Source organism: Cynara cardunculus, unplaced genomic scaffold, assembly GCF_001531365.2.
Source record: "Cynara cardunculus var. scolymus isolate 2C unplaced genomic scaffold, CcrdV1 Un_Scaffold_2182, whole genome shotgun sequence".
In the NCBI taxonomy this organism is placed as follows: Eukaryota; Viridiplantae; Streptophyta; class Magnoliopsida; order Asterales; family Asteraceae; genus Cynara; species Cynara cardunculus.
Window position 1 is genome coordinate 69,740 of NW_020201008.1, and position 15,959 is coordinate 85,698.

Below are 15,959 nucleotides of genomic sequence, written 5' to 3' on the forward strand. Positions count from 1 at the left end.
ATATGCACATAATCTCATACATGTATCCATATTATGCATATAATTTCCACACACACTAGCATGATCAAATAAACCAAATTTATCATGCTATCACGTAATCATTTAATCAGATAATCACATATTAATTGCATTGGGTGATAACCAAGATCCAGTTATCATAGACTGCTTATGGAGAATTGGGGCCATTAAACCCATTAGGGTCTAAAAAGACATATTATGACCTAGTTTGAGTCATTTTCACAATATTGGACTTTTTAAAGAGAAATAGGTCCATTATATCCACTAAACACCAAATGGAAAGCTCTGATCAAACTAGTTGACCGCTGTTGACTTTTTCTCTCTAGGTTTGTGTGCAAGAAGATGGTGGTGAAGTATGGATCGTAGATGACTAATGCATGTTTTTTTTCATGCCTTCTTGCATTGGTTATTTGCTTTTGATTGCTTTGTGTTTTATGCGTTGAAGCCGTTGTTGAAAGATTAGGGTTTTCGGTTGGTTTTTTCTTTCACGTCGGTTTTCTCTTGATTTTCTGCTGTGAGATTTTCGATATGGTCGACTTTTTTCACGACGGGATTTGCTTTCGGACTAGGATCTACTGGTGGTGGCGCTAGGGTTTGCATGCTTTGTAGGTTTCCAAGTCGGCGGCTACTAGGGTTTCCTTCATATGGTATGTTTTTCTGTTTGGTTTTGATCTTCGCTGCGTCCTAAGTTCTGGTTCGTCCTCTTCCGGTTTGGAGTCTGGATCGACAAAGGTTTGGTGCAGCTAGGGTTTGGTTTGCGTATTAGGGTTTCAAGTGGCTGTTTCCATAGCTGTTGTTTTCTTCTTTGTAACAGATTCTTGGTGCTGGGATCCTTCTTTTTGCTGAGTTTGGGTTATGTTTGATGTTTTGAGACTATGTGGTTTGACTCGTTCTTAATCTGCTGTTACCTTATCGTTTCTACTGTCCTTGTTGTGATTTTATGTGACCGATCTAGTGCTGTTTGCTGGTTGTGGTTTGGTTGCTGTGATTTTAAAGGGCAAATCGTTAAGGATACTGTCGGGCTGTTTCGTTTGGTGCAATTCGATTTTGGTCATTTTAGGTGTTGGGTGGTTGCTTTAATTCTGTTTTGCTGCTGTCATTTGATCCTATTTGCTGCTGTTGACGGTGGAGGTTTAATCGTTGGTTCGTTTTACTGCTAGTTATTATCGTGGGTGAGTTTTGCTTCCCTTTTTCTGCTTTTGCTGCTGTTTTCTCGTTAAACAGTCGTTTTGCTGCTGTTTGGTTGATCGTGGGATTGATTTAATTCTCTCTTGTGCTGGTTAAGTGTTTCTGTGGTCTTCGTTGTTCTCTGAAAGTATTCCTAGTGGTTATTCAGCACCTCTTAGGGGGTCTTCGTCTAATTCACTCGGGTATTTAAAGGAAACTTCAGCACCATGGCTTCTTAACTGGTGTAATGGGTGATGATAATCTTACCACTAACCCTATTAGGGTTTCGGTTTTTGATAGGCTTACTTCTGTGGATCAAAGTAATGTTTTTGGGTAATGGTGAACGTAATAGCCTGGATTTTGCTAAAGCGGTTGGCCGTTCTATGACAACTGATCTGAATTTTTATCCCCTTGCGGGCAAAAAACAGGCTCATGTCTCTATCCCTATTGAAATGGCGAAGGAAGCTGCCAAAGCCTATAACTCAGTTTTATACGGCTATTTCCTGGGGCCTCGTATCCCTTTTCCTCTTGTGAAAAAGTTTGTTAAACTGGCGTGGGGTAAATTTGGATTTTTGGATGCGATGCTTAATGAGAATGGTATTTTTTTCTTTAAATTTAATGACGTTGGTGGATGTGATCAAGTGATTGAGGCTGGCCCGTTGATGATCAGAGGCATTCCTTTATTTGTTCATCGTTGGGATCCGTCCAAGGGATTAAAAAAGCCGGAACATTCCTCCTGTCCATTATGGGTGAAACTCCATAATATTCCGTTAGTTGTGTTCAATAAAGAAGGCGTTAGTCGTATTGCGAGTGTTTTGGGTATTCCAAAACAAATGGATTCGTGCACTGCTTCAATGTGTGAAAAAGCTTGGGGTCGGCCTGGTTTTGCAAAAGTTCTTGTTGAGGTTTGGGCTGTGGGTGATCTAAAACGGAAAATTGATGTTGAAATCCCAAACATTAATGGTGGTGAACCCGATAGTGTGCAAATTCAAGTAGAATACTTATGGGAACCGATTCAATGTACCCATTGTCAAATTTTTGGTCACAAACTTTCGTCGTGTGTTAAAGCCGCTAGTTTGAATAAAGGTAAACAAATTGATAGCCGAAAAGATGCTGATGGGTTTACTAGAGTGGCGAAAAAACAATGGCGGGTTAAAGGTGGAAATAAAGCTGATCACTCTAGTGATAAAACGGACAATGGAAGAAAGGAATCAAACACTCATGAAGCGTCTTTGGGAGTGAACGTTGTAAGTCAAGGAAGGGAAATAGAAGAGACTGGTTTCTAATAATGTTGAGTTGATGGATCCTCCTTTGCCAGAGGGGAGGGATGTGTTGGGTGAACCAGGTAAGAACTTTTATGGGCCTTCATCTTCATCTTCTAAGTCTTCGAACCATGCTATGTCTACTCCTACCCCACTTATATCTTATGTGATTAAAAATTTTCGGTTGCCGAGACGAGGAGTAGTGATAAACCATGTTGATTCTAATCAGTTTGGTGTTCTTGAGACTTTAGGGGAAGAGACTTCTCGGGTGGACACTCATGATGAGGTGGTCAATGATCTGACTGATGGTCAGGGGTATAATCAGAATAATAGGGAGCAAGAAGAAAATCTAAACCCTTCCTCATGATGAAATTTGCTTCATGGAATATCCGGGGGCTTAATTCTCCGGTTAAACAAAAAGAGGTACGAAATTTTCTCCATTGTAATGATTTGTGTTTATGTTCCATTGTCGAATCTCATGTTTCTAAGGATTCTCTTGAAAGTGTTTGCTATAACTCTTTCGGTCAGTGGTACTGGGTTTCTAATCAAACCATGAGTGATTATGGTACTCGTATAATCCTTGCTTGGGATGCTCGATTTTTAGATGTCATGGTTTTAGAAGGTGCTTGTACAGGGTAGTCAACACTATATGTTCGTTTCTTTTGTATATGGGGCTAATGTTTGTAATGCCCGTCGTGCTTTATGGTCGGGGCTGCGGAAATTTAAAGTGCTCATTGGTTCTTCCCGGTGGGTTGTAATAGGGGATTTTAACACCATGTTATTCCCTCATGATGGTTTTGGAGGATCCTCTCGTCGTAACTTGGATATGGCTGATTTTTTGCGTTTGTAGAGGATGTGGAATTATTTGATTTACATTATACGGGAGACCATTTCACGTGGAACCAAAAACCGAACTCTTCGGGAGGTATCATGCGGAAATTGGATAGAGCTATGGGCAATGATGAGTTCACGTCTGTTTTTCAAGATGTTAATGTTCACTTTCATCCTCCGGGTCTTTCGGATCATGCTCCAGTGACGGTTTCTTTCAGATGCGGCACTCGGAACAAAAGACATGGGTTTAAATTTGACAATTTCTTGACTGAACATCCTGGTTTTCTTCAAGTTGTAAAGGAGGAATGGGAAAAAATATCGAGGGTACTTTTATGTTTCGAGTGACTTCTCATTTGAAGGCGCTGAAGAGTCCTCTTCGGAAACTTCGTCATTCTTATAGCAACCCTGGTAAGCATGTTGCCTTTTTGAAGACTGAACTTGATCGTATCCAGTTGGATGTTAATAATGATCCGTCTAATGTTGAGCTAGGCCAAGAGTTGGGTCATATTCGTATTGCGTATCAAAATGCATGTCGGGATGAGAATTGTGCTGCGAAACAACGTGCCAAAATTGCTTGGTTGAATGAAGGTGACTTGAATACTAAATTCTTCCATAAAGTGATTAAAGAACGGCATCATTACAATTCTATTCAATCTGTGTGTACAAGTGATGGAGCTTATGTCTATGGTGATGATGTGCCTAATGTTTTTGTGGATCATTTTAAAGACTTTCTGGGTTCGAGGTATGTTTCTTCTGAACCGACTATCACTAATGATGTTTTTATGCGTAAACTTTCTTTGGTGGAAGCTAACCATATGATCAGACCAATTCACGATGAGGAAATTAAAAATGCTATGTTTAGTATTGGTAATTATAAAGCCTTTGGGTCTGATGGGTTTTCTTCTAAGTTTTTCAAAGAGGCTTGGGACATTGTTGGCCGTGATGTGGAGACTGCAATTCACAATTTCTTTTATTAATGCATCTAAGGTCACGGATTACCAGCCTATAGCATGCTGTACTATGCTTTATAAATGCATTAGTAAGGTCATTGTTAATAGAATGAAGGGATCTTTGGATTTTTTAATTGATAAAGCTCAATCGGCTTTTATCCCAGGGAGAAGGATTACGGATAATATCCTTATGGCGCATGAACTTGTGTCTGGTTATCAATCTAATACGGGTCCACCTTGTTGTGCGTTCAAAATTGATATAAGAAAAGCTTATGATACGGTGGATTGGCGGTTCCTTTTTGTTATGCTTGAAGGTTTGGGATTTCACCCTGTTATGGTCAAGTGGATAAAGGAGATGGTGTCGACTCCTTCTTATTCTTTAGCCATTAATGGTAATTCCCATGGTTTTTTCCTTGGAGGGAGGGGTCTTCGTCAGGGTGATCCGTTGTCCCCCTATCTGTTTACGATTGTTATGGAGGGATTTTCTCTGCTTCTTCAAAAGTGTATTCGGGAGGCTGCTGACTTTGTTTACCATCGGGGTTGTGAGGATTTGGATTTGACTCACTTATGTTTTGCGGATGATTTGTTTGTATTTACAAAAGGGGATGTCCTTTCTGTTGAAGTGCTTAAAAAAGCTCTGGCTCTTTTTCAGAACTATTCGSGATTAGCGCCTAGTCTTGAAAAAAGTGACATTTATTTTGGGAATGTTCCTTCCAACGTTAAGGCGGCTATCCTTGAATGCCTTCCCTTCAAGCTTGGTGCTTTTCCTGTTCGATATTTGGGTGTTCCTTTATCACAATCTYGGTTGAAGTCTTGTGACTATGCTCCGCTGATTGCTAGAGTGAAGAACCGTATACTTAATTGGAAATMTAAGTTTCTTTCGTTTGGTGGACGGCGCCAGCTTATTATATCGGTTCTTCAATCTCTCCAGCTTCATTGGATGTCGGTTTTCTTATTTCCATCTGGTATTATTCATGATCTTGAATCTATATTTCGTAAATTCCTTTGGGCTCCAAGGGAAGATCCGCGTGGTAGATGTCGGTTATCATGGGATATGGTTTGTAGGCCGCTGGAATCTGGGGTTCTTGGAATTAAAAAACTATCCACTTGGAATCGGGCTTTACTTGCAAAGCATGTGYGGGATATTGCTAGGCGACGGGATTCTATGTGGGTTCGTTGGATTTATAGTAATAATCTCCGTTCTTCGAATTTCTGGATGGTCCGTAAGAATTCTAATTGGTCTTGGGTCTTTCGTAAACTTTTAGACTTGCGGAGTCATTTGCGTTGGTTTCTTTTTTCTCAAATTGGTGATGGTCGGAACACGAATGCTTGGGAGGATGCTTGGTTACCTTGTGGTCCTCTATCCGCGTTTATCTCTTACCGGTTTGTCCATTCTTGTGGGTTTTCTACCTTAACGACGGCTTGTGATCTTATTATAAACTGGAATGGTAATTGGCCTGATGATTGGTCTCAACGGTTTGATATGCTTCATAATTCTCCGCTACCTTTATTGACTTCTGATTGTGATAGAGTTCTTTGGAGAGATAATTATACTATGTGTTCGGATTTTACTGTGGGTAAGGCTTGGGCGTCCTTAGAGGGTAATCATCCTGTGATCCCTTGGTCTAAAATGGTTTGGTTTTCGGGTCATATTCCGAAGCAGGCTTTCTGTTTTTGGTTGGCTTGTCAGAGACGGCTTCCGACTCAAGACCGCTTACATTGGAAGGATGAGCCCCCAGATTTGGAGTGTTCACTTTGTGGTCAATGTCTGGATAGTCATGATCATTTATTCTTTCAATGTTCGTATGCTGGAGTTGTATGGACTAGTGTTTTACTTATAGTGGATATGTCGGGTATGCCTTCAAGGTGGGAACAGATTGTTCAAGTTATTTCGGATCCTAATATTCGTCCGAAACTGTTAAAGCAGAAACTTGCTGTGGCGGCTACTGTTTACTATATTTGGCAAGAGCGTAATAGAAGACTTTTTTCTGCGACTAAGCGTACGGTTCATGATCTTACTGTAGTTATTACTGCAGTCTATCTCCATCCGTGCAGATTGGTTGGCGAGTCGTCCTGTAATTACTTATGGTTGACTTGAAGACTTGTTTTTGGCTCTGGAGGGCGTTGGTTTGGGTTAAAATGTGTTTCTCTTAAACCGTTGCCAAGACTCGCTTGTCTGTTAGCATCCCGTGTTTCCGCTTTAGTGGGGTGTGACAGTATGGATTTGGGATTATTATAGAAGTTGGTATCAGAGCTTGAGTTTAAGAGATTTAGGTATTCACATGCATGATGCCTAGACTTAAACTGTTTTATTGCATATTAGGGTCCCAKACATAGTTAGCACATTTGGAATAAATATGATAAGTTAAGAGATCAGTGTGTAAGGTATTTTYGAAWTACATCTGGCCAATGTAATTTTGAATCTATAGGTACATAACTGAACTTGGACACTTTATTGTATTTGGGAATGTGAAAATATGTTTATTTAACTTTGAAATCTAAAAATTACAAGCAGAAACTACACCCGATATAGTAACAGGTACTTTTCCCGTGAACTCATTACAAGCTAAAGTGTTATTTGACTCGGGTGCAAACTTCTCGTTTGTATCCCTATCATTTGCCTTATATGCTCGTATGAATTCTGTATCCCTTGACGAAAAGTTAGTAGTTGATACTGCTAACAGTCAAGTATCTGTGAATTATGTGTTGAAAAACTGCACTATCATGATTGGGGGTTGCAAGCTACCCATCAGATTGTTTCCCATGCCTATATAAGATTTCGATGTAGTAGTGGGAATGGATTGGTTGGCCGAGAATCAGGCCAGCATTGTTTGTGATAAGAAGATGATTAGAATAGTATTGCTAAACAAAGGAACAATTGTTATTTTTGGTGATTATCAAGGTCATCGCACCAGTCTGTTATCAGTTATGAAAGCCATAAAATATATCCAAAAGAAATGCCAAGGATCTTTAGCCTACGTAATCGATGCCAAGAAAGAAAAGAGTAAGAAGAATTAATTTCGGTTGTCAATGATTATCCTGAAATCTTTCCAAAAGACTTGTCAGGATTACCTCCAAATAGAGTTATAGAATTTGGGATTGATTTAATGCCTGGAGCAGCGCCTGTAGCGAAAGCATCGTACAGATTAGCTCCATCAGAATTAAAAGAACTGTGAATCTTTTATTTATTGTTGTTTGTTATCTTTTTTATCTTCTTCTGTTGTTTGTTTGCGTCTTATGGGCTTTGTTTATTTTGGCTTGTTGTGGCTCGGTTGGGGTGTTTCCTTCGGCCTTGGGGCTCTTTGTTGTAGGTTGCGGTCTTTCTGTTTTTTGGTTGCGTTGTAAAACTTTTTATTGCGTTTTATAAATTTGCCAAGGTTTTCCTTCAAAAAAAAAAAAAAACACCAAATGGACCATTAGGAGTCATTCTACCTCAATTACTCCCATTAACGTCTGATTATACTAATTGTGAACCATTAGTATCATTATAGCTCAATTAGACTCAAATAGGAGAAATAAGCCCATGATACCCATTGAGGTCTGAACAAACAAAATATGACCCATTTAGTGTGATTTTGACCCAGTTAGACTGCTTATGGAAGAATCCTTATGGAGGGCTGTTTACTGCGATTGGGTTGATCACGTTTTGTGGGTTTTGCGTTTTTTGTTCGTTAGGGTTGGAGGCGGCTGGATCTTGTTTGGTTGTTAATGGTTGCATGTTATCGCAAGCATGTGGTTGATCGCTTTTTTCTCACAGGTTTTTTCTTCTAGAGGCTCGTTTTCGGCAGGTTTCTTCGTGAGCTTTCTAGTGATCCGAATCTTGGTACGTTTTTCTTGTTTTATTTGGGCGCTTCTGTTTGTTAGTGATCGGATCTTCTTGGCGTTCTGTTTGTAAATGATTGGATATGCTAGTCTTATTCTTTGGTTCGACCAAGGTTTGGTGCGGCTAGGGTTTTCCTTTCGGTTTTCGTCTGGGGTTTCTGCTCCCTGTGATTTTATGTGGATAGTGCTGGGTTTTATTTAGCTGTTGTCTTTGCTGCTGGTTGTCCTGTGTTGTTGGTTGGGTTTTATTATTTCTTCTCTTTTGGCTGGGTTCTCCTTCTGCAGTTTGCATATAGTCTGTTTGTGGTCTGGGCTTAGCTGCTGCTTTATGGCGTAAGCTGCTGTTTGAGGGATTTCTGTTTGTTTTGCTGTTTTGTTGCTGTACGTCTGGGCTTGGTGTTGCTGCTGGTTTGTTTTTGCATGCCTGCTTTCACTTAGCTGCTGTGTTTCACGCGTTCTTTTGCTGCTTGTCATTCGGTTTATCGATCTTATTCGCATTGTCTTGCTGCTTTGCTGCTGTATGCCTGGGGCTGGTTTTTTTTTAAAACTAGTCGTCGAGCTGTTGGTTTCTTGGTTGCTGGTTATCTTTGAGCTGTTTTGCTTCTGTTGCTGTTTGAGTAGGGCTGTGATCTTGCAGTTTCGTTGTTTATGCTGCTGGTTTTTGGGTTAGCTGCAGTTTTTTAGGCTTGTTATTTCGTTCGGGTTTTCGTTTCTGGTTCCTTTTTCTTGTGTCAAGTGTTTCCGCAGTCTTCGTTACCTTTGAAGAGTTTCCTTGATATATAATATTCAGCACCTTCTTGTGAGGTCTTCGTTTATTTTATTAAGGACACTCTAAGAGGGTTTCAGCACCACGGCTTCTTGATCCGGGATTAAGGGAGCTAGGTTTTCCTGAGTTGTGGTGAAGATGGTTGATTTTGCGGATGCAATCTTGGAAGAACCCTCTTCACAGGATTTCGCCGATGTCATCCTTGGTGAGTCGGTTTCTTGTGCGTTGCATGGAGATCAGTTGCATGGGGGTGTAAAGGAGGCGGTCTTGCCGGTGGTTGGGGACAATATTGGAATCAATAAAAGAACCTCGGTATGGGAACGCCTTTCTCTTGCAGTTTTGGGTGGGCCTCAAACCCAAAAGTCATTTGTTGCAGTAGTGGGAGGTACTCCAAAGCAAGAGTTGACTTACTTTCCGATCGAAAAGAGTGTGAAACCTAGGATTCTTTTTCCGTTGGAAGCTACGAGAGGTATGGCTAAATCTTTCCAGTCAGTTCTTTATGGGTATTTTTTGGGCCCTCGTCTTCCTTTTCCCATTGTTCTACGTGCGGTACAAAATGCATGGGGAAAGTTTGGTCTTATAGATGGTAAATGATCTTGGCTATTTCTTTTTTCGGTTTAATGATGATGGTGGTTGCAATCAAGTGGTTGAGTCGTCTCCCCTCATGATTAGAGGGAGGCTGCTTTTTGTCTCTTCATGGGATCCCTCCAAGGGACTTCATAAACCCGAGCATACCTCATGTCCGTTATGGATTAAATTTTTTAACATTCCTCTTGTTGCGTTCAATAGAGAGGGTATTAGCCGTATTGCCAGTGCAGTTGGAATTCCTTTGCGTTTGAATGCTTGTACAGCTAGCACTTGTGATAAAGCTTGGGGACGTACTACTTTTGCTAAAGTTTTGGTGGATGTTTGGGCTGTGGGTGAGATACAGAGGCAAATTGAAGTTGTAATACCGAGGCTTTCGGGTATTGGTGAGGACGTGAAAAAGGTGGTTTTGGAGTATGATTGGGTGCCATCACAATGTTCAAAGTGCAAAGTTTTTGGACATCGTACGTCTTCTTGCATGAAAGGGGAAATACAAAAGCCAAAGGATAATTTAATGTCGTCGAATAATGATGGTTTTAAAGAACCTAGAAGAAAACATTGGAAGCCGAAGATTAATTCTGGACCTCATAATGGCGCTCAGGCTACTACTTCAGGTGCGGCTTCTATAACTCATGATACGATAGTTGGTGTTGGTACTATAAAGAAGGTTACTGAGGTACCGCCTGTCTCGGTAGTAGCTAAAAAGGTCACGGAAGTTGTTAAGCCTGCAGTTTCTACAGTCTTAGTTGGTGAAAGTGTGGAACATGTGGAAAGTTAATATTGTATGGTGGATGCTGGGAGAACGCCAAAAGGAAGAGATGGTCGTTCGAATGTCACAATTCTATCCAAGGGGGGGTCCGGAACTTGTACAAGCGGTGGTTCATGCTTTTCAACCGAGACGAGGTGTTGTAAATTCCACGTCTATTAGTAATCAGTTTTCCTCCTTACAGTCTGACGACTCTAGGGATGATGATGATATGGACATAATTGATACTGAGGAGCATTCTATGGAACAAAGTAGAGGGGAGATACTCACTTCAAATTCTCAATGATTAAGTTCGCTGCTTGGAATATTAGGGGTCTAAATGCCCTAATAAAGCAAAAAGAGGTACGTGATCTTATTCATGTAAAACGTCTTTCTTTATGTTGCATCATTGAGTCTAAAGTTTTACATAGTCAAATGGGGGAAGTGTGTGGTAGAGTGTTTGGTAATTGGAGTTGGATCACAAATGGGTTAATGTGTGATCATGGCACTCGTCTTATTATTGCTTGGGACCCGTCTGTTTTGTCCTTGATAATGATTGAGCAGCACTTACAATATGTGCATTGTGAAATTCGGATTATTGGTCATCCTGAGCCCATTTTTATTACCTTTGTTTATGGGTGTAATACGGGAGTGGAAAGGAGGGACCTTGGGCGGGATATTGGTAAATTTAATGCTTTTGTTCAAAGAAAAGCATGGGTTGCGATGGGTGATTTCAACTCAATGCTTTTTCCTCATGATGGATTGGGTGGTTCTTCTAGACGTAACTCAGATATGGAGGACTTTCATCTTTGTCTGGAAGAGGTTGAGCTTTTTGATATCACGTATCAGGGGTGCCAATATACATGGATGCAAAAACCTTCTGGGGGTGACGGTATAATGCGTAAATTAGATCGTATTCTGGGTAATTCAGCATTCATTGCTAGATTTGGGGACGCCTCGGTTTTCTTTGAACCAAGGGGGATCTTAGATCATTCTCCGGGAATTCTTTCCTTCAAATTTGGTAGGCGACTTCGTCAACGTGGTTTCAAATTTGATAATTTTGTGACTACTCATATGGACTTCCTTAAGTCCGTAGAGGGGGTGTGGACGAAGCCTCAGAGAGGTTCATATATGAAGAGAATGCTTAGAAAAATGCAAGAGATGAAAGGGGTTTGTCGTCGGCTTCGCAATTCTTATGGGTGTTCGGATAAGAGGGTGGCTATGTTAAAGACGGAACTTGATGTTGCTCAATTGGCTTGTGATCTAGACCCATTTAATGATTTGCTGAAAGAGGACATTGGTCACCTCTTGTTAGCTTACCAAGAAGCTAGAAATGATCAAGTGGAAATGGTTCGACAAAAAGCAAAGATTTCTTGGCTTAATGAAGGGGATGGAAATTCAAAGTTCTTCTTTCATGCTATGAGAGAGAAACGTAATAGGAGCCATATTGCTACTATTATGGATTCTTTTAGTACTGTTTTTTAACATCATGATGTTCCACAAGCTTTTGTTAATCATTTTGAAAGTATTCTGGGTACGTCTAATATGTTGATTCGTCCTTCTATGGTGGATTGCTCTTTTGTTCACTTTTTATCGTTATCGGAGTCTCTGCATTTAATCAGACCTATTACGGATTTGGAAATACAGTCTGCTCTGTTCGATATTGGGAATGACAAGGCTCCTTGGCCTGATGGTTCTCGTCAAAGTTCTTTAAAGCGGCTTGGAGTGTGGTTGGTAGGGATGTTCTTATTGTGGTACATAATTTCTTCTACTCTGGAAATTTAGAGTACCAGTTGAATCATACTTTACTTTGCCTTGTCCCGAAGGTTCCAAATGCTTCATGTGTTACTTATACCCACTGCCTGTTGTAATGTTTTGCTGAAATGTATCAGTAAAATAGCTGATAGAATGAAAGGCTCATTGGATGTTCTTATTAGCAAGGCTCAATCTGCATTCATCCCAGGACGACAGATAACTGATAATATTTTAAAGGCGCATGAGCTTGTAGCAGGTTATCAAAAACCTCAGGGGGAGCCAAAGTGTGCGTTTAAGATTGATATTCTGAAAACTTATGATACAGTTGACTGGCAGTTTCTTCTAGAGATGCTAAAGGGAATAGGATTTCATCCAGTTATGCTTAACTGGGTAAAGTCTCTTATCACATCGCCTACTTTCTCTATATGTGTTAATGGACAATCGGAGGGTTTTTTTCATGGTAAGAGGGGTCTCAGACAAGGGGATCCATTATCTCCTTAGTTGTTCACGGTGGTTATGGAAGGTTTATCGATGCTTCTATCAAAATGTATTGAGGAGGAGGTTAATTTTGCGTACCATCAAGGATGTGCTGAGATACAGTTGACCCATTTATGTTTTGCAGACGATCTGTTTATATTTTCTCGAGGGGATGCTGCCTCAGTTGAAGTGATAAAACGAGCTCTACAATTGTTTGAGGATCGTTTGGGTTTGTCTCCGAGTCTTGAAAAAAGTGAAGTGTTTTTGGGGAATGTGGGGTTGGATGTTCAAAATATCATTCGCAACTGCTTACCTATTCGTCCGGGGGTTTTTCCTATTCGCTACCTTGGAGTTCCTCTCTCTCCAGTGCGATTGAAGGTACGTGATTTCAACCCTCTTGTGCTTAAACTAAAATCTCGATTATTGAACTGGAAAAACAAATTTCTTTCTTATGGGGGAAGACGCCAGCTTATCATCTCTGTTCTTCATTCTATGCAAACCTATTGGATGTCGGTATTTCTAGTACCGGCAACCACTATCCATGAAATTGAACAGTTGTTCCCTAATTTTTTATGGAATAAAGCGGAGGGAGAATTGGGAAAATGTCGAGTATCTTGGGATAGGGTCTGCTTACCTATACAACATGGTGGTCTTGGTATGAAAAGACTAGCGATTTGGAATCGGTGTTTACTTTTTAAACATATTTGGGACATTCTTAATCGAAGAAATACCATGTGGGTCTCTTGGATTCAGTCTCATTGTATTCGAGGCAGAAATTTTTGGATAATCAAGAAGAGGAATGAATGGTCGTGGATTCTCTGGAACCTTTTAGAGTTAAGACCTCATTGCAGACGATTTTTTATCTACAATGTGGGAAATGGTCTATCTACGCACGCTTGGGATGACACGTGGAGTGAGTTTGGTCCCCTTATTCAATTGTTGTCTTACAGATTCATAAATGGTCATGGCTTTCATAATAACTCTACGATTTATGATCTCATGCAACAGTTTGGCATTAATTGGCCGGTGGAATGGTTACAATAATTTCCCCAGTTGCAAAGTATTATGATTCCACCTCCCAGTCAAAATGAGGATACGGTCAGATGGCTTGATGCTAAACATTATCGGAAAGAATTTGAGGTAAAAGTGGCATGGCAAACATTACAAGAAGTGGGGCCGATTGTGTATTGGTACAAGGTGGTATGGAATAAAGCATACATACCTAAACATGCTCTTTGCATGTGGATGGCTTGTCAGAATAAATTACCAACCCAAGATCACATTAGTCGGTGGAAGCATGAACCTCCAGATTTGAAATGTGTTTTCTGTAAATTAGTGATTGAAACGCACAATCACTTATTTTTTTAATGCAACTACTTGAGTAGTATTTGGGAGGTAAAAAGGAAGTTGGATTAAAGAATTGTCTGAACAAATGGGAGGATATTCTTAACARGGGTTTATCACAAAGGTGGAAATCATGGTCTACGGTTCAAAAACTTGGTATATCGGCTACGGTATACCATATATGGAGGGAAAGGAACAGAAAGTTCTTTGACAATTACAACCTTGCTGGAGACAAAGTTGTGGCTGRGATCAAGATACAGATCCTTCAAAGAATGGCGTGGAAGACAAGGAAGAATCTCACAAGAATCAATGACGTGYGATAATGTGRAAGATGAAGGTTTTCGGTTCTGGAAGATGTTGGTGATTTGCGCCATTTATTTTTTGGCTTGCTTTAAATTTATGTTTTGGTGCATTTCCCTTTGTTTTTTTTGGCTTCTTATGGCTTTGTTTGTGAGTCAAAGTTGCCGTAGTTTTTCTTGCTGATTTGCTCGTTGTAAGGTTTCATTTTTTTTTCTTCTTTATAAAATTGCCTGGGGAAATTCCCCTTTCAGTAGACTGCTTATGGAGAATTGGGGCCATTAAACCCATTAGGGTCTAAAAAGACAAATTATGACCTAGTTTGAGTCTTTTTGACCAAATTGGACTTTTTAAGGAGAAATAGGTCCGTTATATCCACTAAACACCAAATGGAAAGCGTACGGCTCAGGATCTTATTGCTGTTATTAGGGAGGCTATCTTCATTCGTGCAGATTGGTTGGCAAGTCGTCCTGTGGTTACTTATGGTTGACGTGATGACTTGGTTTTGGTTCTGGGGGGCTTTGGTTTGGGTTAAGCTTCTCTTTTTTATCTTCTGTTGTTTGTTTGTTTCTTATGGGCTTTGTTTCTTTTGGCTTGTTGTGGCCTGGTTGGGGTGTTTCCCTCGGTCTTGGGGCTCGTGGTTGTAGGTTGAGGTCTGTCTGTTTTTTGGTTGCGTTGTAAACCTTTTTATTGCGTTTTATAAATTTGCCGAAGTTTCCTTCAAAAAAAAAAAAAAACCAAATGGACCATTAAGAGCCATTTTATCTCAATTACTCCCATTAACGTCCGATTATACTAATTATGAACCATTAGTATCATTGAGTCCAAAGTTGTAAAGAGTCATATGGGAGATGTGTGTGGTAAAATGTTTGGAAATTGGAGTTGGATTTCGAATGGGAGTTTGTGTGATCTCTTGGCCGTAGCATTTGCTTGCTAGGGTGTCTTCTTCTTGGCAGGTTAGGGTTTCCTTTTGCTCTCTTCTAGTTTCCTTTTCTGGTTCATCTCTTGGCCGTAGCATTTGCTTGCTAGGGTYTAGTGCCGTTTTGTTCTTGTTCGTTTTTGGCTCCCTTGTCGTTGTTTTCTTGTTTCGTTTTATCTAGTTTTTCTTATTTCCCGTGTCAAGTGTTTCTGTGGTCTTCGTTGCCTTTATTAAGTTACTCAATTGAATATTCAGCACCTCCTTGTGGGGTCTTCGTTTATTTTAATTGAGAACGCTTTTTAAGGGTTTCAGCACCACGGCTTCTTGACTAGGGATAGGGGGAACTAGGTATTTCTTGTCGTGAGGTAAAATGGTTGACTTTGCTGAGGTCATTTTTTGAGATACGTTTTCTGGTGACATGCATGGGAATCATGTGCATGGAGGTGAACAGGAGGTGAGTTTGAAGGGGATTAAGGACAATTCTGGTCCCACTAAAAGGGTTTCGGTGTGGGAGCGCATATCACYTGCARTTTTGGGTGGGAGTAGTATAACCCATAAAAAGTCGTTTGCTGAAATTGTTGGTGGCACTTTTAATCATGATTTGACGTACTACCCGGTTGAGAAAAGTGTGAAACCGAGGATCGAATTTTCTTTGGAAACTACGAGGGACATGGCGAAATCTTTCCAGTCGGTTCTTTATGGATACTTTTTGGGACCTCGTCTTCCTTTCCCAATTGTTCTGCATGCGGTTAAAAATGCCTGGGGCAAGTTTGGGCTTATGGATGCTATGGTAAACGACCTTGGGTATTTCTTCTTTCGATTTAATGATAATGGTGGTTGCAATCAAGTGGTTGAGTCGTCCCCCCTCATGATTCGTGGCAGGCCTCTTTTTGTTTCTACATGGGATCCTTCAAAGGGACTTACAAAGCCTGAACATACATCCTGTCCGTTATGGATTAAATTCTATAATATTCCTCTGGTTGCTTTTAATAGAGAGGGCATTAGCCGAATTGCTAGTGCA

At 40.4% G+C, this 15,959-nt stretch overlaps 1 protein-coding gene across 1 annotated transcript; it reads left to right on the top strand.

The window, feature by feature from the left end:
- Positions 1 to 4,337: 4,337 nt before the first annotated feature.
- Positions 4,338 to 8,734, top strand: LOC112502928. Its single transcript, XM_025106948.1, has 3 exons — positions 4,338 to 6,303; positions 8,369 to 8,568; positions 8,672 to 8,734. The coding sequence occupies exons 1-3, from the start codon at positions 4,338 to 4,340 to the stop codon at positions 8,732 to 8,734; spliced, it is 2,229 nt and encodes a 742-aa protein (XP_024962716.1).
- The last annotated feature ends 7,225 nt before the right edge of the window (positions 8,735 to 15,959 follow it).